The sequence below is a fragment of the Callospermophilus lateralis genome, chromosome 9 (assembly GCF_048772815.1).
Source record: "Callospermophilus lateralis isolate mCalLat2 chromosome 9, mCalLat2.hap1, whole genome shotgun sequence".
NCBI classification, from domain to species: Eukaryota; Metazoa; Chordata; class Mammalia; order Rodentia; family Sciuridae; genus Callospermophilus; species Callospermophilus lateralis.
Window position 1 is genome coordinate 49,411,383 of NC_135313.1, and position 25,834 is coordinate 49,437,216.

Here is a 25,834-nt window from a genome sequence, read left to right on the forward strand (position 1 = left end):
CATTGTTCATTCACTAGCATATTATTTAGTCTCCAGGTATTAGAGTATCTTTTATTTTTTATTTTATCATTGATTTCTAATTTCATTCTGTTGTAGTCTGATAGAATACAGGGTAGTATCTCTACTTTTTTGTATTTACTAAGATTTGCTTTGTGGCATAATATATGGTCTGTTTCAGAGAAGGATCCATGTGCTACTGAGAAGAAACTGTATTCGCTCATTGATGGATAATATATATATAGGTCAGTTAAGTCTAATTTATTGATTATATTATTTAGTTCTATAGGTTCTTTCTTTAGCTTTTGTTTGGATGATCTATCCAGTGATGAAAGAGGTTTGCTATTATTGTGCTATGCTCTATTTGACTCTTGCACTTGAAAAGAGTTTTATTCATGAATATAGATGCTCCATTGTTTGGGGCATATATATTTATAACTGTTATGTCTTATTAATGTATGGTTCCCTTCAGCAATATGAAATGTCCATCTTTATCTCTTTTGATTTAGTTTGGTCAAAGACTACTTTATTTGATATGAGGATGGAAACCTCTGCTTATTTACGTAGACCATGTGAATATTATATTTTATCCCAACCTTTCGCTTTCAGTCTGTGGGCGTCTTTTCCTATGAAATGAGTCTCTTGAAGGTAGCATATTGTTTTTTTTTTTTTTAATCCAATCTACCAGCCTGTGTCTTTTGATTGGTGAGTTTAGGCCATTAACATTTAGGGTTATTATTGAGACATGATTTGTATTACCGGTTCTTTTGTTTAGTTTTTGGTATTTAGCTTGACTTGGTTTTTCCTTTGGTTGGCTTTTCCATTATTGTAGTTCTTCCCTTTGCAGATTTTCATTGTTGTTTTTCATTTCCTCTTTGTGGAATATTTTGCCAAGAATATTCTATAGTGCAGGCTTTATTGCTGTAAATTCTTTTGGTTTTTGTTTATCATGGAAAGTTTTTATTTCATTGTCAAATTTGAAGCTTAATTTGCTAGATAGAGGATTCTTGGTTGGCATCCATTATATTTTAGAGTTTGGTATAAGTTGTTCCACAATCTCCTGGCTTTGAGAATCTGGGTTGAAAATTTTGCTGAGATCCAAATTGGTCTTCCCTTATAGGTAATCTGATTTTTCTCTCTTGCAGCCTTTAAAATTCTATCCTTATTCTGTATGCTAGGCATTTCATTATAATGTCTCTTGTAATTTTGTACATTTGGTGTCCTATAGGCCTCTTGTATTTGATTTTCCAATTCATTCTTCATGCTTGGGACATTTTCTGGTATTATTTCATTGAAGAGATTGTGAAGAGATTTGGTCTTTTAATGGTATCCCATAATTCTTTGATATTCTTTCTGTTCGTGGTTTCTTACCATCTTCACTGTGAGGACAACTTTATTTTCAAGATTGTATCTTTTGTCTTTGTCTGAGGTCCTGTCTTCCAAGTGATCTAGTCTGTTGGTGGTACTACCTGTTGTTTTTTAACTGGCTTATTGTTTCTTTCATTTCAAGGATTTCTGTGTTTTTTTTTTTTTTTTTTCATCATCTCTAGTTCTTTCTTGAAGTAATCTCTTGCAACTTGTATTTACTCTCATCCTCTTGTTGGTGTGATCAATGGTCGCCTGTTTTTTCTCTTATCTCTTTGTTGGAATGTTCAATTTTTGCCTGTATCTGCTCACTTAGGTTTTTTTTTTAATTCCCAAATCATTTTAGTTATGTATATTGTGAACTCCTTCGCTGACATTTCACCTACTGTACTATCTATGGATTCTATTGTTGTAGTATCTTGATTTGTTTGGAGCACTTTCCTCCCTTGTTTTTTCATAATGTCTGTGTGTTTTCCTCTCTTGCAGTGTAGATCCAAGTTATGACAGCTTTTGCCCTATTGTCTTATAAAGTGTCCCAATAGGTTACCAATACCTCATTTTTAAGGGGGAGATCAATATTACAGCACTCAGTGTACCCAATGTGCAGCCATATATCAGCTTTTAGTTTTACATTTACAGTCTTGTCACTATAATCAGAAATGATGAGATCGATTATCTTCTACCATAGAGTCAATAGATTTGTGTAATGGTTTACAGTTTCTAATGGTAGAAGGGAGCATGGGGGCTTGGCTGAGATGTTTATGAGGTAGAATGTGAAAATATGGAGATATTAGATAATTTGACTAGTGAGAGGGTAATCATGAGAAGTTGGCTGTTAGTAGGAGAAACAAGAGATAGGCAACCCCATTCAAGACTCCCTGTTACCTCAGCAATAGAATAACTGTTAGCACTCCTAGTAGAGAAACCTCTGGTGCAGCCAGACCCACGGGTACCTTGGTGATGTCTTACCAGGTCCTTATTGTTGTCCCTCGATAGAAGTAGCAATATCCCAGTTTTGTGGTGGTGGCAGCCTCAAGCCTCTATATATCCTGATGTTGAGCTGTGGACCCAAGCTTTGGTGAATTAGGGATCCCAGCACGGGGTGACTCTCCATATGGTGTGCTGGGGTAGGTATCTCTCTGTGCAGAAGTGTGGCGGGCGAGCTGGGCCTCTCTCTGGATATACGGTTCTCGGTGTGGCAGAGCAGGCGGGCTCTCCCCTAGTATTACTTTTTTTTTTAATTAATCCCGAGAACTTTTATAATTATTATTTATTTATTTTTTTGTGGTGCTGAGGATTGAACCCAGGGTTGCACATGCTAGACAAGTACTCTACCGTCAAGCCACAACCCCAGCCCCCCTAGTATTACTTTTGACTTGATATTTTATATCTTTTTTTTTTAAGAGAGAGAGAGAATTTTTTAATATTTATTTTTTAGTTTTTGGTGGACACAACATCTTTATTTTTATGTGGTGCTGAGGATCGAACCCAGCACCCCGCGTATGCCAGGCGAACGTGCTACCACTTGATCCACATTCCCAGCCCTTATATCTCTTTTGACTTAGAATTTTATAATTATGCTTCTGAGAAAAATAGTAACTTTAGAATGACTCTTCTGAAATTTGCCACAGAAAATATACAAGTTTTGTTTGGCCTAACAGTAGGAGGTGATAGCCAGCAGTGAATCAAAGTAATAAAGCAATTGTTCAGTGTAGGCTAATTACGGTATAGCTATAGTTTCTGCTTACGCCAAGTTTCAGAAATTCTCTTGTATTCTTAATAAGCAGACTCTGATTTGAACAGTAAATTTTTTCTTACTAGAGTAAACTCAGAAATTTCTTAACATATTTCTTATTCTGTAATTCTTGTATTTTTGTCAGGTTGCAATGAATGTGTATGAATTATCATCAGCTGCTGGATTACCTTGTGAGATTGATCCTGCCTTGGTTGTAGCTCTGTCCTCACAAAAATCAGGTAAAATGCATTAGTACACATGTAGTTAAAATTATCCAGGCAACATAGATATTTAAGTGTGATAGTTATCCATTTATTCAAATACTTGCTTTATGTTCAAACTGTGTTTATAATTTTTGGTGTTGGTACTATATCAGTAGAAAAAAAAACAAAAGATCCCTGCCATCTGGAGTTCATACAGTAGCATAGTTTTCACGTAGATGATCTCTTAACTATAGGACTGGATGAGGTTACTAAAGTGGCTTAGTGTATATATATGCAGCAGTGGAGAGGATCAAAGTATAAATTGAGTCTTTCCTTCAGAGCTCCAGGAAAAGAGGAAGAACCACCAAAAATCCAACAGAGAAGAAAGTATCAGTGAATTTGAAGAACACTAGAGAAGAGCATCTTTCCAGAAAGAATGATTAACTATGTAGAGTTAAAGAGTTATGCTGACAAGATCAATGTCAATCGAGTTTTAGGGGCAAAAGACAAACTAGAGAGCCCTTAATGATGAATAGAGGAAAGGAATTTGGAATTAGTTGTTTTATAGTAAGTATAAAGCAACTCAAATAGTTTTTTTGTAAAGGGAAACAAAATTATAGTAGCTATAGACAGGAGAAAAATCAATGGAAGGCTGCATGTGCGCATGCTGCTGGGGATTAGACTCAGGGCCTCCCACATGTTAAGCAAGTGTTCTAGTTCTGAGCTATATTCTCAGCCCATGAGAAGTATTTTTTTTTTTTTTTTTAAGATAGAAAAGGTAACAGTTTTTGTATGCTGGTGGGAGACGGTCAGTCCATTTGATAGCAAAAAATTGGTGTCTAGAAAATGGTGTGCTATTTTAATTGGACTAGAGTTATTTACCATAAAGAATTTGTGCATCATTAAATAATGTTAAACATTTCAAATAACTTTAAGGCAAACCTTTTGATATGTAGTACCCAGAAGCTCTGATGACTCTGGATTTGTCTATAATTTAAATAGCATTTCTTCTGTTTCTGGTACTGAAATGCTTTCCCCCAACCCTTTGAGGCAGTAGTAGTATGGTGTTTTGTTAGGTTTATCAGTTCCTTTCTCATTTAATGATTTTTTTTGTTTCTTCATTCATATAGTATGTTAATTATAATCATGTGGGTAATTATTACTTGATTTGCTATAGCTATTTTTTTAAATAATCAAGTTTTTGCAAACATTGTGGCTTTTTTCTTGTGTTCAATTCTTAATTATATGTGATGGTAAATAGTAGGGTCCTGGAAGTTCTCAGGTATCTGATAAGAGGCCAGATGTCTATGTAACTCACAATTCGAGTATATGTTACAATAAATATTTTATAGAAAGTTACTGTCTTAAATGATTTAAGGTAGTTACAGATATCTTCATTCATGGCGGTTCCTTCTGTCTTCTGAAATAGAGACTAGAAATCCAGTTTACTTTCCATATATATCTTTTTAAAAAAAATATATATATATATACACATATATATGTGTGTGTGTGTGTGTATATATATATTTAGTTGTGAATGAGCCCTTATTTTTATTTTTTTTTATGTGGTACTGAGAATCGAACCCATGCCTCACACATACTAGGCAAGCGCTCTACCACTGAGCCAAACCTCAGCTCCATGTATATATCTTTTAAATAGTAAATTTCAAATCATAGTCATATTTACTTCAGGAAAAATCAAGGATTTGGGGGGTGATTATAATAATTTATGAGGTAAATTTTCTAAATTGTAGTATATAGAATTATAGTAATTTATCATCAGTTTTCATTTGGGAGATTTTAGGATTCAGTTACTCTAACTAAATAAAATTTTAAAAATAAAATCTTGCCTTAACTGTTTCATTAAAAGTCCCCCAAAATAATGCCTGAGTAGGGCTGGGGCTTTAGCTCAGTGGTAGAGCGCTTGCCTTGCATGCGTGAGACCCTGGGTTTGATCCCCAGCACCACATAAAAATAAACAAATAAAGATATTGTTTAAAAAAATATATATATGTAAATATATATATCAGCTACTCAGGCATATACATATATATATATATATATGCCTGAGTACTGATAAGAGCCAATAGTAATAAATATTTTTTAAATATTTTTATTATTAGTGTAATATAGTTATGTGTAATATTGGGGGTTCATTTTGATATAATCATACATTCAGAGAATATAATTTGTTCCTTTTTAGTTCCTACTACTTCCTCTTTCTGTTCCTTCCTTGCTCCCTATTCCCCTTTCTCTACTTTACTGGTCTTCTTTCTATTTTTTTCTGTGTTTCTTATAACAAAATTGTGACCAGGTTTAAAGAGTTCTGTTAAAATACTTTAATTTTTTAGTAAAATAGTCAATTTTAAAATAATTATCTAAATAAATATAAATTTTTACATTTAAAAAGTTTAAATTATCAACTCTTAACTAATCTTGAAGAAATTGCTTGATTTTATTCTTAATTTTTCTCCAATAGAAAACATTAGTCCAGAAGAAGAATATAAAATTGCCTGCCTCCTCATGGTCTTTGTAGCAGTTTCTTTGCCAACACTAGCTAGTAACGTAATGTCTCAGTACAGCCCTGCTATAGAAGGTAATCATGGTTTAAAATTGTTTGGGCAATGAAAAAAAATCATTGGTTTTGGTATAGTAGCTATTTTTCTCTTCAGGTAATTGATGCTCCTTTATATGACTTAAGTTCTGCCACTTAACTAGCTATGTAACCTGGGGTAGTGTATTTCTTTTTTGAAGCCCTAGTTTCTGATATCTAAAATGTATGTAAGTGAGTTCACACATGGCTGAACGTGTGCATGTTAGAGTATGGTGAGGGAGTATCTAGATCATAAGATTATTTTAAGATTGAATGATAAAATGATTGTAAAGGATCTTATCATCTTATGTTTCAGTGATAGTATAAAGTCAATGCATGATTTCTTTTAAGGATTTTTTTAAAGTGTATGTATGTTTAATATAATACAGACCTGAACATTTTTTGTTACCTTGCTATATTGCCTTTTTTTTTTTTTTTTTTTTTGGCACCGGGAATTGAACTCAGGGGTGCTTAACCATTGAGCCACATCCCCATCCCTTCTTTATATTTTATTTAGAGACAGGGTCTCACTGATTTACAAGTGCCTTGCTAAGTTATTGAGGATAGTTTTGAATTTGCGATCCTCCTATCTCAGCCTCCTAAGTCGCTGGAATTACAGGCGTGCACCACCACACCCAGTGATATATTACTTTTAAGAACACTAGTCTTTATGAAAGTAAAAGGAGAACAAATCAGTTTGTGCCCCAACTCTTTTAATCATTATTTATTTATAGAGATTGTGAAGTCATCAAAGACTTGCCTTCTATTTCTTGATAGTTGAGGGTTGCACAGATATTTTGGGATCAACATAACCTTATTTGTACTTTTCTAAAAGGGCACTGCAACAACATACATTGCTTGGCTAAAGCCATCAACCAGATCGCAGCAGCTTTATTTACAATTCACAAAGGAAGCATTGAAGACCGTCTTAAAGAATTTCTGGCGGTATGTACAATCAGAAAACAAAACTCATAAAGAAAACTAAAAATTATAAGTGTGAGATGTAAATAGAGTAAACTTTCTCTCTGTCTCTCTGTCTCTCTTTCTCTGACATTTTATTGAGCATTTTTTAATGGCATATTTGTTTTCACATTATTTTCTCAAGTATATAAAGTACGTTTTCCTTTTAGTGTTTATTGGGTGTTTTATTTTGGAGGGAGGAACATGTGAAAGCAAGGCATTAAAATCAAGGAACAGTCACTCCATAAGTTCTTCATACAGTTTCTGGTTTTCATCCATTGCAACTTTGATGAACGTTAGTGCATTAGCAATAGTGAATGATTCCCACCACTGTATTATGTCCAGATTAGATCTGTATCAATTGCTGATTGAACGCAGTCAAATACCAAGTGGGTGTATGTGGCCTTGACAAATTGAACAATGCATGGACAAGGGACTGATGCAGAGATTGTATTTGGAGGTAAAAATACAGCCTCTGCTTTTTCATTTTCATAGTGGACAGATTCTGGAGTGCTAGGTACATTACCTGTTAATAGACTTTCGGATTCCAACTGTTCTTCCTCTTCCACATATTTTTTCACTTCTGAGATGAAGCATTGGAAGAACCATTCCATAAACAAGCAATTGGTACCTGTACAATTTCTGATTATGTTGCCAGAACATGGGTAGATGATTTTTATTTTTGAGAACTCTTGGGTTCTTCACCCTGTACCTTGTGTGACTGGCTGTATCATAGTCCCTGCAGTGTTGATACATAGTATCAGAGTTAATCTGTCCTTTAAATTCTATTTGGCATCTTCTTCTAGAAGAGCCTGGTTTCATCATAATTGAAGACTTGGAGAAGGTATCCTTTCTCCTTCATCAGTATCTTTGACTCTACCGAAAATGTAGCAGCAGTTTCTTCATTAGCAAATGCAGCCTCTCCGGTAATTATTATAGTTTTCAAACCAAACCTGTTTGTGAATCTCTGCAATCATCCCTTATTTGGAATAAATTGCGTGGAGACATTCATTTTAGGGAATCCTTTGCTGAAAAGTCTTTATATATAGTTTTAGTTCTTTCTTGCACATGTTGCCATAATTTGGAATACCTTTTCTGTTTGTGTCTTCTATCCCAAATTCAATGCCTTTCTCATCTTAAGCAAGCACTTGATATGTAGTATGGCTATAACCTTACTATTTTGAGATGTGACAGCAAACTAGCACAAATTTTTTCTTCCTACATAATTTTAAGATAAAAGATTTGTTCTTACTGTAAATCTTAGCAGTCTTAGCATGTGACTTTTTTCTTTCTCTAAGTTGACAGCTTTGACCTTTTTACTTACAGGAAGCAGTTAATTGCTTTTCTTTTCTTTAAAACTGCCAGCATCACTGCTATTGTGCTTTAGGGCTATTACACAGTAAATTAAGGGTTATTGGAACACAAGTACTACATTAGTGCCACAGTCAATCTGATAACTAAGACAGTTAACTGAATGGCTGTTGGGTAGGTAATATATACAGTATGGATATGCTGGACAAAGGGATGATTCATCTCCCTGGCTGTATGGAAGGGTATGGTATGAGATTTCATCACACTGCTTAGAATGGCATGGAATCTAAAACTTAGGAAACGTTTATTTCTGTAATTTTCCAGTTCGTATTTTCTGACCCTGAAAAGTGAAACCAGGAGTGGGGGTGGTGGTGGTGGTGGTAGAGAAACCACTGAATATTTAATACAGGTACTGGTAAGAGAGAAAATAATGTGAATCATTTTGAAAAGTGTGTTTTCAAGATCAGTAAGAATATTTGATTACATTTATACCTTAATAGCTCTCTAAATTATTGCTTGAATGAAGATATCTAAGTTTATCATTACTTTATATGTAGTACTGAATGATTGAAATGTGTTGGAAGGTGAAGCATACTGAAAATAAATTAGTAATTGATGAACATTTTGTTAAAAACTCAATATGTACATGTACTTTTAAGCTTGCATCCTCCAGTCTACTGAAAATTGGCCAGGAAACAGATAAAACTACAACAAGAAACAGGGAATCTGTTTATTTACTGTTAGATATGGTAAGTTTTATTTTAATTTTCATTAATAATGAAAGTAATTTGAATGTCTTTTTCTTGGTGCTGAATTATTATGTTTTGCTTTTATTGGTGGATTATAGTATGTAATAGCTGGGTTCATTTTTACATAATCATGTATGCATGAAATTTAATTTACCCCATTTCAATCCCCATCTGAATGTCTTCATTTCTTGTATTCGCTCAACCCAAGCCATATTACTTTGTAGAAATTGTGAAAAGACTGGCATCACTCATTTTATCATTAAGCTAATATCAGAAAATAGTAAAATCAAAGTTAGCATTAACTAAGAGGGTATTCTTTTATGAAGGGCTTTTCAACCTGTTGGGAAATACTTGGGCCTTATTTTTTCCCAGTTTATGAGTTTCAGTTCTCTTCCAGTTTACTGATTTTTCTCCATTCTGACTATTTTGCCCATATACTATAGTTTCCTATAATTCTCTCTGCCTTGTCAGTTCCTTCCCTGCAGTGTCTCTGATCCAGCTATGCTTGTTTCTCCTGCCTGGCTCTTCCTTTACTTAAGAGTCATTTACTTTACCTGCAGAGTTCTGTGTCTGTCTTAAAGACTTAACATACCCCACAGTTGAAATCTTTTTCCAGGTAGTGTTTCCAGGTAGTCTTTCCAGGTAATCTTACTCTGGCATACATTAATCTTTCTGCTCTTTTGAACTCTTAATATTTATAGCTTCTCACTTAATTATAGTTGGTCTTAGGTTTGATCTTGATTTCTAATTTAGTCTTGAGTCTCTAGTTAAACTTAATGGTATGGACCATATTTTAAATATTTTTATATTCTTTTTTATGTCTAGTATATTGTTGAAGACAATGAAAATGCTCAATATTTTTCTACTGATTGATTTCATTGGAAATTATCATTTTAAAACATTTTGATAGAATTCACTATGACACATTTACATTGTAGATTTTAAAGTAAAGGGAAAATAATTTGTGTTTATTTCTAATTAGAGCAGTAAATGTTCCTATTGCAAATAACCTGAATTTTTTTGCATTTTTGGAATTTTTCAGATTGTACAGGAATCACCATTCCTGACAATGGATCTTTTGGAATCTTGTTTTCCTTATGTGTTGCTGAGAAATGCATACCATGCTGTCTACAAACAAAGTGTTACATCTTCTGCATAAAATATCTACTTATTCAAGACAAGCACGCATTTTGTTGCCTCGGTTTTATCTGTAAACTGTGGAACTATTTTACCTTAAGGCCTGAAAAACAGTTTTGTGGATTATAGATTTCTTTCATATGGTTGTATTTTCTGATCATTCGTTTCTTAATATAATTGTACTACAGTAGGTTAATTTAGTTTGCACATTACTGAATTCACTGAAATTATTCCTATAATTTTAGAGTATCATTTGTTTGAAAGACATATATTATCTATATGTTTTTGATATTTGATAATGGGAAAAAAACCTTTGCTTGTTTATTTCTGAAAAAAAATTGTATTTAGTGATTATTTTAGATAGTGATATTATAGCATTCATCTGTGTGTAAATTATTTCATATAGGGAAGAGTTCTGATCTGTACCTATGTTCTTATTGAAAACAAAATTGGATGTGCATTTCTGTGATGTTATGAATACATTTCTACTTTATTTTGAAACAATTGCCAAACTAAATACTCTAACACTGTATAACATTGAAAATGTTAAAGAACTGCTTAGTGTTAGAAGCAGGTCATGTCCCAAAATTCTAAAACAGCAGCATATATTGTTGCTTGTATAAAGCCTAGTGATAATTTTAGAATAATTTCATGGTGCCCTGTTGGCATTAGCACTACCATTGTATCCTGCTGTATAATAAACAATCTTAGACATTTATCAACTATTGATACAAATGTTAGTCCCTAACCACTTTTTATATGTTTTAAATTTTTGAAATTCAAGTGTACCTGCCATAACATAAAATAAACAATAGACTGTATCACAGTTTGAATGATTTCTTTAATTAAGATCTTTGGAAATTTATCCCACAATGTGAAAGTTCCAGTATAAACTTAGTTTAGGAGAATCTGAAGTATAGCATTTGATACCACGTCAGCTATTAAAAGTCGTTTTTTTGGTTTTTTTTTTTTTTGCATTGCTAGGGATTGAACATAGGGCCTTGCCCATGCTAGAAAAGCATTCTACCTCTGAGTTGCATCCCCAGCCCTTTGTTTAAATGTTTTGAAAAATATTCCATTGGAAAAAATATTTCAATTAGAAAATAAAATTACATGACATTATTTTAAAATGAAGAACTAAAAGAAAATTTGTGTGCCATTAGCTCGCTAATTATATCTGTTAACAAATGGAGTTATTTAAAAGAATAGGGGGACATTGAATGATCATGGAACTAGTGTGAATGTTGTTCAGAACTGTAACATCAGTGAATAATGAATGGGAAATACATAAAGGGCCTTTTGCTTGGTGGTTGGCACGTAGAGCAAAGCAAGTCATTTAGTTTGAAAACTCACCAGATGTTTTGCTCTTTGATTGGCATTGTAAAGGCTGTTACTCAACAGCTTTGTGTCTGGATATAATAAAGAGCTGTTGTTCACAGCTTCCTGTGTATATACTAGTAGCTTGTGTGGAGATAAAAGAAAGCTGATGTGAACTCAGTTAGAATGTTTCTAACTGAGTGGAATGAAATTACTGTGCCATAAGATTATCATACTGTGATTTTATGTACAATTTATTCAGTTTATATTTAAGGCAGGGAATGGTTGTCACTGTTGAAAAATTTTAGTAGTTCCCATGGGATTTTTTGAAAAGAAATTTTAAAAAGAAATAGTTTCAGACTTAAAGTAGTCTCAACTGTTCACTGTGTAGTCAGGCTAAGATTTAATGCAGTTGACTTCAAAATATTAGATAGGCAATAATTTTGTTGGCAATACTATCTTGAGAAGTAAAATAGGTATTTGAATATGTGTACTTTGGAATATCTGCAAGACAATAAGGTTACAAAATAGGCATTTTCTACCACTGTTAATAACAAGAAAAGATCACGCTTTCATAGTCATCTGAAGTTTGTTTCTCTTTTCCAAAATTTCTTTCTCATATATACAAACATCCTTAATGACTTATATTTTATTTGATTACCCCACCCCCCATGGGGTTGGAGGCCCAAAGGCAACTTGGAGGAAAAAGTTAAAAATAAATTGATAACTATCATTTTTCATGTCTTGTTTTACCCTTTGTTATTTTCCTTTAAACTTACGCTTTTTCCATTGTTTTCTCTACAGTAATATGATCATACCATAATACTGACCTGTAATCTGCTTATTTCACTCAAAAATAGAAATTTTTTGGTATTCTTTTTAGTGCATTCATATATACCATGACTAATTTAAAAATTTTTATTTGGATGAACATGTAGACAATTTCTTGTTTTTCATTATTATAAGTATCTTGTATCTATATCTTGGTGAACTTGACCTGTTATTTCCTTAGGAAATTTCTGAGAAGTCAAATTGCTTGCTTTTTACCACTTTTCCATTCATTCACTAAGCAAATGATAAATATTTAGCAAATAGTTTTGGATGCTTGGATATAATGGTGAGCAAAATAGTTTCCCTTTTCCCCTTTCCTAGTTGCATTTTAGTGCTGGTGGACAGTAAAGGGAGCAGCCTTCTGCTGATGATAGCAAAGTGTCTATGATGATATGCTGGGAGGCAGTAAGGGAGTCTGTGGGGGCACTACTGTAGAAAGTGTCATCAGAAAGACCTGAAGAGGACATGCTTAAACTAATACATGAAGGATCAGCATGAACCACAACAGGACTGAGGCTGAGCAGTGTAGGTAAAGGCCCAGGAGGCAATCACAAACTTGACATGTATGAGAAGTTAGTGAACAGTGTACCTGTTAATATCTCTGGCACAAGGAGTGGTCAGGGACTTTCTATTAGCCTCCCATTTGGCTGACCAGCTCTTTTACTTTCCCAGTCAGCCTTCTTTCTTTCCTTGCTTGTTTAATCAGTGCACATCCAGTCTAACCCTGGTTGGTTAATAAAAAAATAAATAAATGAACATTAATTCACTGATATGCTCTGGCATTAATCTGAAAATGGTAAAGTCTGGTGTATGCTATGAGGTCTTCTGAACCAAGCTGAAATTTTGCCAGTGAACTGTTACCTAATAGTTAATGTAGTATGTAATCATGTTCATTCTATTTTAATGACTTGTTTAGGTGAGATTTCAGCTACCTATTTGTAAGATTTTTGTGAATAATCCTTAAAGTAGTAACTCCTTACATCTTTGATTACTTCTTTATAGTTACTTGAAATGACAGCATAAACCCTCAATTCATTGGGTGGCATTAGCCTGCATTTCTAAATAGACAAAATGCCCTCTTTTGTGAAGATTTGCCATGATCTCTGTCTTTGGGGAAGAAGATTTGTTTGAAAGCTTTCATGTCTTAATCTTTAATACAAAAATGCTGTTTTTTTTGTGGGGGGTGATTATGATGCTGTTGAACTGAAAGGAAAATTAAATATTTGTGACTCTTTGTTAATTTTCAAAATGGAAAGTTGCTTTAAGTATCCTAATATTTTATCCATTCTTGCATGAGCCAAACTTTCCATACATATTACTGTTATTAACAGTCCACACATCAAGCATATTGAACTCTGGAATATTTCATTTTTAAGACAAGTTTTCAGCCTATTATTCTGGCCTGAAAATAACAAAATGGGATAAATTGGCAATCTGAAGTCTAGAACCTAGCCACAGAGGGCCATGTCTTATTTTTCATCTAAATGTGCAACCCACTCCCTTATCTTCTTTCTCCTAATTGAGGAGTGAGATAGATGGACATAACTATTGGTATAGTAGTGTCCTGGTCAACCTCTGACATGAGGTCCATGAACCTGGCAGACAGATGACCTGGAGACAGGGCTGTACAGGGTGTGTGGCTTTGCTGATAACCATGCCTCTCCTGTGGTATATGGCTGAGTCACATTCACAGTGCACTTAAATACACATATTTATCAAGTACTACATGAATCTTGAAGTTAATATTGGCCCAGGCCCAAACAGAACTTTATCATAGGATAAGCTTTTAGAATACATGAATAAATGATTTTTTAAAAAAATTAACTTTATTAGAACATTGATCATTAAACAAAAAATCTAACAGTTTAGAATCATTAGTTTTTCAGCATTACCAGCAGTTAAATTACCCCCCAAACTCATCAAATTACTCACTTAAGATATTAAATAGTTACTTTGAAGAATGGAGTAGAGAGTAAGGAGCAACCCATGATGAAGGCTACCAAATTAGAATTTGCTTTTTCTCCATTTGTAATTGACCAGAGTAAAAGCATCTCCCCTTTTTATTTCTAGTATGTTTTTCTAGTATTTACTGCATCATGTGGTTGAGGAAAAAATATTGTTCCTAAACCATGTGCTATGCTCTGAATTTTTGTGTCTCGCCCCCCCCCCCTCAATTCACAGGTTGAAACCTGATCACCTTATGATGGTATTAATGATATGGGCCTTTGGGAGGTGATTATGTCAGAATGTGGAACTCTCATAAACTGGGCTAACCTTACATAAGAGGTTCCAGAGACCTCCTTGCCCCTTCCCCCATATGAAGACACAGAAGTTGCCATCTTTGCCAAAAAGCCCTTGACAAATACCAAATCTGCCAGCACCTGATCTTGAGCTTTTCAGATTTCAGTACTGTGAGAAATACATTACTCTTGTTTATAAGCAAAACAGTCTAAGACATTTGTTACAGCAGCCCAAATGGACTAACATCTTGGTTCTAGAAATGTGGCAATAGAGTAATGTTGCAAATACAAATCCCAAGATGAAAATATTGCTTTTGAATTTGTATTTACATATCAACTTTAGCTGTATTCACAACAATTTCAGTGTCTTTGTCTTGAGTAGAAAGAATCTTCAGCAAGTATATAAGAAGGGCTTGCATTCTGAAGGTACATTTACACCAGCTGATTGGATAGAATTCAGCATATAAAAACGATTTTCATTCCACATTATATGTACAATGTTTTTATTAATCAATTATTAATAATGAACTAGAGTACTATAGCAATTAGGTATAGCCATATCCTTTAATCACATGGTCATTGATTACACACAAGTGCTGTATGTCAGGAAGTACAGTGAAGTAGGTGTTTGAGACTTTGCCAAGGCTGAAGCTGGGGAGCAAATAATCATAATTTCCCACATTAAATCTGAGCATCCCTTCTTTCCTAATTCTTAACCATTAGCCAAAATATACAAGTCTTTGAGTGCAGTCTGATGCAAGGTCCAGTGGGCAGGACTTGTGATGGTAAGGAGGGAAAAGTTTGACCTTCAATGATGCTAGAGGTTTTGTCTAAGCCAAAAATTCTGGCTAGTATTTATTGAGAGCTCACTATGTACCACACTGTGTGCTAAGTTTTATCTAATTTAATCCTCTCGATATTGTTCATTTAGTTCTGACACTATATGATGAGTAGTCCCATCTACTAATATGGAAACCAAAGCTACGAAAAGATAAAGTCCTTTATACAATTCACATTGCAAGGAAGTTGCAGAGGCCAAGAATTAAATCTGGTACCAGAATTGAATTCTTACTACATAGCCTCAGAACTCTCACATATGTTTTTTTCTGTCTAATAGCATTTAAAGCTGCTTTACACTAACTTAACTACAGCTGAGGGAGCAGAAAGTAGCAACGAGTGTTTATGTTATGCCACTTTGAATACTAGACAGGTGCATGCCCATTACTTCATTTAATCTTTACAACCAAATTGCTCAGTGGGAGTTTTCCCCAGTTTTCATAAATGAAGAAACTGATTCAAAACGTTAGATTATCCAGTGTCACAAAATTTTTTAATGACAGAGCTGAGATTTAAAATTTATGGCTGTTGGATTTCTAGCCCATATTTTTCTTGCTGTAACATGCTCTTTATCTAAGCACTGAAAATGTCCTGGTTAAATGACAGTGGATGTGAGGACACTGTGCTCACTTTCTATCCATCCTAGTTGTAATTTGCCTCTTTGTTTCTTTTCTTTTTCTCTATGGTCCTCTTCAACTTAATCTACTGACTCAAATTCTTTCCTAGTTTATCTTCATTCCACAGATAGTTATGTCACATATTTAACAATTTTGAAAATACTCCTTTTAGGCAAGGTGTGGTGGTACACTCCTGTAATCCCAACAACTCAGAAGGCTAAGGCAGGAGGATCGCAAGTTTGAGGTCAGCCTTAGCAACATAGCAAGACCCTGTCTAAAAATAAAAAGGACTGTGGATGTAGCTCAGTGATAAAGCATCCCTGGGTTCAAGCCCCAGTATCAAAAACCGGAAAAAGAAAACAAAGAAAAACACTCTTGTAAAAAGTCTAAAACTCACAAAATAATTGTGTTCTATGTTAACGAAAATGATATTTTGGCAATTCTGTGAAGCTAATCTAGCTGCTGAAGTGATACCCCACTTTGGAACATATAACTTTCCTAGTATTTGATTAGTGTAAGGAGCTCTCTATTTGCAATTGATTGAAAGAGATTGACTTTGCCATTAAAAAAGATATGCTTATTTCAGGATAATAGCTGATCCTTGAATGGGCAAATCATTATGTTGCAATTTCCCCATATACATATTCATTCCCTAATCCTAACCTAAGCCAACCCCAAATTTAATACTAACCCTAACCTTACCTCTGTACCTAAACATAATTTTACATAAAAGCATATATAATAATATGAATATATGTATATTTTGACTCAGATATTCAATAATCAATAGTATATTTGTATATATAATGATATATTCATATATATATTTCATCAATGCATCCCCAAATTAAGAAAAGTTACTCCATTGTATTTACATTAAACACTTCCCTATTTCAAATCATGTTTCATACGTATTTTCATATATATATTCTCATGAATATTCATATTTTTTGATATACATATTATTCCCTAGCCCTAATCCTACCCAAAATTTAATACTAATTCTATCTTCATCCTATACCTAAACATAATTTTCCATAATAGCATATATAATAATATGAATATTTATGTGTATTTTGACATTGATATTCAATCATTCAAGGTATATTTGTATATGTTATTAAATATTCATATATAAAATTTACCCATGCATCCCAAAGTTAAAAAAGTGACTTCAGAATAAACCCTTTGTTATTTCAAAACATATATGTTTTCAAACATATTAGCACACATTCTTATGAATATTTGTTTCCTACTATACATATTTATTCCCAAACCCTAACCCTAAAAGACCCTTCCAGGCTGCCCTCCATCAGGACAGCAATATTTAGTGCTTCCTCATAGTGCGGTTACATTAAGCATAAGGTGATTGGCTTATAGATGTTAAGGAGCTCATGTGTGATTGGTGGGCACGACCTACCTGAACAACAGCTGTATGCATTCCAAAAGTAAATGAGCTTGAGCTTGCTGAACATCCACTGAGCTTGTTTGTTCACTCCCGTTTTTTCATCTGCCAGCTCTCTCACCAGCTCCTAGTGTCTGTGTTGATTTGACACTGCATCTCTCCCTCCCGCAACTGAGGTAGCAGAGTGACCATCTATCACATTAGTGACTAGGAACACATACAAAAGGCATGCTGTCCATCTACAACTACAAAAAAGAATGTATGTATGAAAATCTTATAAAAACATATAAATATATGTGATTTGAAATAGAGAAGGGATTAAGGTGAATCATATGAATAGACTCTTTAAATTTGTGGATGCATGGATAAATCACACATATGAATATGTAATAATATATAAAAATATACCATTGAGAATTGAATATTTAAGAAAAAATACACACAAATATTACATTAATATATATGATCTTATGTTAAATTAGATTTATGTAGAGAAATAAATTTAGGATTGGTATTAAATTTTGTGTAGGGATAGGTTTAGGGTTGGGGAATGAATGTATATCAGAAATTAAATATTCATATGAATGTACACATTAAAATTTATATGAATATCTATAGAAATATGTTTTGAAATAGGGAAGGGTTTAAAGTGAGTCATGTTAATACACCTTTGAAAATTTGGGGATGCATGGGATAAATTACAAACATGAGTATATAATAACATATGAAAATATCATTGGTAATTAAATATATAAGTCAAAATATACATGACTATTCAAATTAATATGTGTTTTAATGTTAAATTAATTTAGGTATAGGGTGAAAGTTAAATTTAATATTCAATTTTATGTTGGGTTAGGGTTAGGTTAGAGAATAAATGTGTATATTTGAAAACATGAATACTCATAAAAATATAGGCATGAAAATTCATATAAATATGTAAGTTTTGAAATAGAGAAGAGTTTAAAGTGAATTGTACAAATATAATCTTTGTAATTTGGGGACACATGGATAAACATGAATATATAATGATATATATGCAAACATACCATTGATAATTGAATATATATGTCAAATATACATAAATACTCATATTAATATGCATGCTTTTATGTTAAATATGTTTAGTTAAAGGGGTACGTTTAGGGTTAGTATTAAACTTTGTATTGGGTACTGTTAAGGTTAGGGGATGAATAAGTAATTGGGAAATATGAATATTCATAAGAATGTACATATAAAATATGTATAAAAACATAAATTACATGTTTTGAAATAGGGAAGGGTGTGAAGTTAGTCATATCAGTACAATTATTATAATATGGAAATGCAAGGATGAAACATAAGTGAATGTATAATAATATATATGCAAATGTTACCACTGGTAATTGAATATATAAGTCAATACACATGTAAATATTCATGTTAATGTACATGCTTTTATGTTAAATTGGGTTTAGATCTTGGAGTAAATTTAGGGTTAGTATGAAATTTTGTGTAGTTTTATGTTTAGGGTTAGGGAATGAATATGTGTATCAGAAACATTAATATTCATAAGAATGTATACACAAAATATATATATAAACTTTTTTTAGTTTTATTGATTTTTTTAATACATGACAGCAGAATGCATTAAAATTCTTATTACACATATAGAGTACAATTTTTCATATCTTTGTATATAGAGTATGTTCACACCAATTCATGCCTTTATACATGTACTCTTTTTGCATACAATTTTTATAACACATATATACCACAATTTTTCATACCTCTGTTTATATATAAAGTGTATTGACACCCAATTCATGTCTTTATACATGTATTTTGGATAATCATATCCATCACATTCCACCTTGTTAATCCCCTGCCCCCTCCCTTTCCTTCCCACCCCTCTTCCCTATCTAGAATCCATCTAATCCTCCCATGCTCCCGCTCCCTACCCCACTATGAATCAGCCTCCTTATATCAGAGAAAACATTTGGCATTTGTTTTTTGGGGATTGACTAATTTCACTTAGCATTATCTTTTCCAATGCCATCCATTTACCTGCAAATGCCATGGTTTTATTCTCTTTTAATGCTGAGTAAAATTCCATTGTGTATATATGCCACAATTTTTTTTACCCATTCATCCACTGAAGGGTATTTAGGTTGGCTCCACAGTTTAGATATTGTGAATTGTGCTGCTGTAAACATTGATGTGTCCTGTAGTATGCTAAAACATATATATCTTTTGAATTGGGAAGGGTTTAATGTAATATGAATACACATTTTAAAATTTGGGAATGCATGGAGAAACCATATATATAAATATATAATTATATATGCAAATATATTATTGATAATTAAACTCATAAGTCAAAATACACAAATATTTATAAAGACATATCCTTTTATGTGAAATTCGGTTTAGGTATAGAGTTAGGGTTAAATATTAAATTATAGGTGAATTAAGGGATAGTTTTAGGGAAATAATATGTTCATCAGGAAACAAATATTCATAAGAGTTTAGGCAAAATATGTATAAAAACATAAATATATATGTTTTGAAATAGGGAAGGATTTAAAGCAAGCCCTATAAATATATTTTTTTTTCTAATTTGAGGATGCATGGATAAATCATATATATGAATATATAATATATAAAATATACCATTGATATTTAAATATGTGTATCAGATACACATAAATATTCATATTAATATATATGCTTTAATGTTAAATTAGGTTTAGGTATGGGGTAATATTAGTTAGTATTACAATTTTGGTTGGATTATGGTTATGATTAGGGAATGACTATGTATGATGGGAAGCATGAATGTTCATAAAAATGTACATCTGAATATATGTATGAAAGCATAAATATCATGTATATATATTTTGACATAGGGAAGAGTGAAGTGAGACATTTGAATACAATACTTCTAATTTGGGAATGCATGAATAAAATATATACTTTCATAATATATTTAGATGTACATTTTAATGAACATTCATGTTTCCCATCATACATAGTCATTCCCTAATCAGAACTGGGATTGTGGCTCAGTGGTAGATCTCTCGCCTAGCACATGTGAGGCCCTGGGTTTGAGCCTCAGCACCACATGAAAATAAATAAATAAATAAAAATAAAAGATATTGTGTCCAACTACATCTAAAAAATAAATATTAAAAAATATTCATATTAATATATATGCTTTATGTTAAATTAGGATTAGGTTAGAATTAAGATTAGAGTTGGTTATTATTAAATTTGGGTTGGATTGGGGTTAGGGTTAGGATTTGGGAAGTATAGTGGCAAATATGAATATTCATAAGAATATATGCCTGCAAATATGTATGAAACATATTTGTTTTGAAATAGTGAAAGTTTTAAAGTGAGTCATGTGAATGTACAATTTTTTGAGGGGAAATGCATGCATAAATGATACATATAAATATATAATGATATATATAGAAATATACCATTGATAATTAAATATATAAGCCAAAATACACATAAATATTCACATAAATATATATGCTTTTATGTTTAATTAGGTTCAATTATAGAGGTACAGATAGGGTTAATATTAAATTTTGGGTTAGAAGAGGGTTAGAATTAAGGAATGAATGTGTATATTGGGAAATAGGAATATTCATAAGAATGTACATTTGTAAATATGTATGAAAATATATATAAGTACATATGTTTTGAAATAGGGAAGGGTTTAAAATGAGTCATATGAATATAATTTTTTTCTAATCATGGGATGTATGGATAAATTATATATATATATATAATGACATATACAAAATACCATTGATAATTAAATATATAATCAAAATATACATAAATATTAAATTAATGTATATGCTTTTATGTTATGTTAGCTTTTAGTATCAAACTAAATTTAAGGTTGGTAACAAATTTTGGTTTTAGTTGAGGCTATGGTTAGGAAATGAATATGTATATTGGGAAACATGAATATTCATAAGAATGTATGACTGAAAGTATGTATGAAAACATGTTTTGAAATAGGGAATAGTGTGAAGTGACTTTTTAAATTTGAGGATGCATGTATAAATTCTCTATACAAATATATGAAAAAATACAACTGATATTTAAATATGTCAAATACACATAAATATTCATATTGCTATAATCCTTTTTATGTTATATTTGATTTAGTTATTTAAATTATTAAATTTAGAGTTAATATTAAATTTTGTGCATGGTTGACGTTAGTGCTCAGGAATGAATATGTATATTGGGAAACATGAATATTTATAAAAATGTACACTTGAAAACCTATATGAAAACATTTATAAATATTTATGTTTTGAAATACAGACTTGTTTAAAGTGTGTTGTATGAATATACTTCTTTTTAATGTGGGGAGGCATGGATAAATCATGTATATAAATGTATAATAATATATGTGTAAATATAACATTGATAATTGTACACATAAGTCAAAATACTCATGAATACTCAATACGCTTTTATGTAAATATATATTTAGTTAAATAAAGGAGTAATTTTAGGAATAGCATTAAATAGTTTGTAGGGTTAGTGTTAAAAATAGGGAATGAATATTTACATAAGAAAAGATTAAGGACTTCAAGATGGCAGACCAGAGGGAAGCAGCATTCTGGGTTTCTCTGCAATCCAGATCTCACCTAGTCGAAATACTGCATCTCTGAGAGTTTTTGAGGACCCCTATACAGCTTCTCTTTGCAGAAATTACCAGCACTGTGACCACACGCAGGGCTCTGGGCCTCAGTGTTCGAGTAGGATGCCGGCGTTTGAGCAGCACCCAAAGCCCAAATTTCCAGTCCACACAAGACTTGTAGTGGACTGTGTTGATAGGTGATTAGCAGAATCACCTATCAACACATCTGCAGATCACCAAGACTTCGCTCTGCTCCCATGGAGGTCACTCAGCTATTATCTACCCACAGCACAATGCCATCACCCGGCTCCCCCAACCTCACCAGACACCCCTGTGCTGAAAGCAGACCACCGCTATCTTGGCTCAACATTCTCACCATATTAGGAGAGGGCAGTTTCCAGATCGGATCTACAAGGGCCAGTGGATTTTCTCAGAAATCACCAGTGCTGCTACTGGTGCCACCAGCACTTCAACAACCCATGCAAAAATCAGAGCCTCTGGGCTCAAGTAAGTCTCTGGACTCTCGACCCAAAGCCCACAGTTCTAGCTCACGCATGGCTCACAAGCAGCTTAGCAGAAACATCTATCAGCACCTCTGCAAAACTCCAAACTGCACTCCGCTCCCACACAGGTCACTGGGATGCTACCTATTCACAGCACAAGGCCATTGCCCAGCTCCTCCCACATCACCAGATACCCTGGCACTGGAAGCAGACCGACTCCATCTTGGAAAACCTTCCTCTCTATTTTGTGGTGGGCATGGCTATCAGATTGGATCACCATTTGAGCAGGTACCTGATTTCCAATCCTCTCCCCTCCCCAATGGCATTAACTTGACACAGTGACCACCCAACGCAAGATCAGCTCTCAGTTGGACAGGAGTGCAGTGCGAACAGGGTGCTGCCTACCTGGTGTGAGCCTGGGAGTGAGAGGTCCTGCAGTTGGGCCCTGATAAATAAGAGAGGGGAGGGGACTAAAGTCTGGAGCATAACAGAGAGATCAGGATTTGGGAAATCTTCAGGCAAAAAAAAAGACTTCAGGCACTATTTCCCTGCTGGGACTGATGGGCAGCACTCCCTGCTTCCAGACACTCCACATCAGGTCCAGTCTTCCCAGTCTGGTTACCTACACCATCCTGAGGTCAGAGACACCTGCTGGATGAGACAACCCCACCTACTGGATGAGAAGAGAAAGAAACAGATCTCTAAGAGTACTTTTTTTTCTCTTTCTCTTCTATACTCGGGCCCTCACATCCCCAACATATGTAAAACCAAGAACTTTGCATGAAGTAGGACTTTGAGGACTGAGTCACCTGAATAATATAATATAGAGGAATTGTATAAGCCCCCCCTTTTCCTTTTTCTTCCCTTTTTTCTTTTTTTCTTTTCCTATTTCTTCTCTTCTTCCATCACCCTCCAAATTGTACTATTTTAAAATCCTGTATTTTTCTAAAATCATATGTGTGTTTGTTTTATGTACTCTACTGGCTTTCCATGTAATTATCTACCCCAAATTACCTCCTATCTATTCTCCTACTACTAACTGTCTTCACTAGATTGCTCCTTACATTTCCTAAGATATATTAACTCTATACCCTCACATCTTCTCCCCTCAACATTTAATCCTATGCCTGACCCCCAGTTCATTGTCCACTGCCAGAAACTATAAATCTTTTTATGAAACTACTGATTATATTTTAAATAATAATTGAACCCAACATTTCTGGACATTGAGACTATACTGTAAATGTCTTAATAACAACAATTTGTTCATAGGTCATGTATTGTTGATATTGGGATCTATTAACACTGTTCTTCCCCACAAAGGAGAGATCTTGGAACCCTACAAGAGCACTAAAAATCTATAGGGTAAAAACAATAACACACCAGATCCATAGAGCTAGAAAGTAAGACACATGAGCAATTTGAAAAGACAAGGGAAGAAAGTACCACAAACAAATCAAGACAACACATCATTAGAAGCATTGGCAGCTATAGCAGAAAAAAATGACAGAAAAAGAATTCAGGATATACATGGTTAAAATACTTTGGGATCTCAAAGAAGATATAAGTGAACAAATACAGGCAGTAAAGATCACTTCCAGAATGAGCTCCATAAACTAATCCAAGAAGCAAAAGATCACCTCAACAGGGAGATAGAGGTTCTACAAAAAGACCAAACAGAAATCCTTGAAATGAAAGAAATAATAAATAAAATTAAAAACTCAAATGAAAACATCACCAACAGAGTAGACCACTTAGAAGATAGGACATCAGATAATGAATATCAAATAAGTGATCTTGACAAGAACATGGACCACACAGCGAAAATGGTAAGAAACCACAAGCAGAACATTCAAGAAATATGGAATAGCATAAAAAGACCAAATTTATTGGGATAGAGGAAGGCATAGAGGTCCAAATCAAAAGAATGAACAATCTAATCGATGAAATAATATCAGAAAACTTTCCAAACATGAAGAATGAATTGAAAATCTAAATTCAAGAAGCCTACAGGATGCCAAATGTACAAAATCACAACAGACCCACACCAAGGCACATTATAATGAAAAAGCCCAACATACAGAATAAGGAGAGAATTTTAAAAGCCACAAGAGAAAGGAATCAGATTACATATAAGGGAAAACCAATTAGGATAATGAAAGATTTTTCAACACAGACCCTGAAAACTAGAAGATCCTAGAACAACATATATCAAACTCTGAAAAATAATGGGTACAACCAAGAATCTTGTATCCAGCAAAATTAAGCTTTAGATTTGAAGATGAAATAAAAATCTTCCATGATAGACAAAAATTAAAAGAATTTATAGCTAGAAAACAGGCACTACACAACATCCTTGGCAAAATATTTCATGAAGAGGAAATGAAAATTAGCAGAGGGGAGTAATACACTAAAGGAAAAACTAATCAAAGAGGAGAACCAATTCAAGTAAAATAACAAAAATAACAAATATGGATGGAAATACAAACCATGTCTCAATAGTAACCCTAACTGGTAATGGCTTAAACTTACCAATCAAAAGACATAAGCTAGCAGATTGGCTTTAAAAAAAAAAAAAAAAAGATCCAACAATATGTTGTCTTCAGGAGACTCATCAAATAGGAAAATACATATACAGACTGAAGGTAAAAGGTTGGGAAAAATCATACCACCACTCACATGGACTGTGGAAGCAAGCAGGGGTTTCCATACTCATATCAAATAAAGTAGACTTCAAACCAAGTTTAATAAAAAGGGATAAAGATGGATATTACATACTGTTCAAGGGAACAAGACTAACAAGACATAACAATCATAAATATATATGCCCCAAACAATGGTGCAGCTATGTTCATCAAACAAACTCTTCTCAAGTTCCAGAGTCAAACTGACCACAACACAATAATCCTGGGTGACTTTAACATAAAGTCTCTCACCACTGGATAGATCTTCCAAACAAAAGTTGAATAAAGAAACTTATAGAACTCAATAACACAATCAATTACTTAGACTTAACTGACATATATAGAATATTTCAACCTGCATCAAACGAACACACTTTCTTCTCAGCAGTACGTGGATCCTTCTCTAAAGTAGACCATATACTATGCCACAAAGCAACTCTTAGCAAATACAAAAAAGTAGCATTTTATCAGATCATAATGGAATGAAACTGGAAATCAATGACAAAATAAAAAAAAAAAATTCTCCATCACCTGGAGACTAAACAATATTGAATGAACAGTGGGTCACAGAAGACATCAAGGAGGAGATTAAAAATTCGTAGAGATAAATGAGAACATAGACACAACATATCGAGATCTCTGGGACACTATAAAAGCAATACTAAGAGGAAAATTCATTGCATGGAGTTCATTCCT

General features: G+C 33.3%; 1 protein-coding gene across 1 annotated transcript in view; it reads left to right on the forward strand.

Moving 5' to 3' along the window:
- Window positions 1-10,876, forward strand: part of Nckap1 (NCK associated protein 1) — a 100,740-nt gene extending 89,864 nt beyond the window's left edge. Inside the window, exons 27-31 of the mRNA XM_076866892.2 lie at window positions 3,243-3,336; window positions 5,780-5,896; window positions 6,729-6,838; window positions 8,824-8,913; window positions 9,956-10,876. Of these exons, the coding sequence (XP_076723007.1) occupies window positions 3,243-3,336; window positions 5,780-5,896; window positions 6,729-6,838; window positions 8,824-8,913; window positions 9,956-10,072 (528 nt within the window). The 3' untranslated portion in view covers window positions 10,073-10,876. The remainder of the gene's footprint in view (window positions 1-3,242; window positions 3,337-5,779; window positions 5,897-6,728; window positions 6,839-8,823; window positions 8,914-9,955) is intronic.
- The last annotated feature ends 14,958 nt before the right edge of the window (window positions 10,877-25,834 follow it).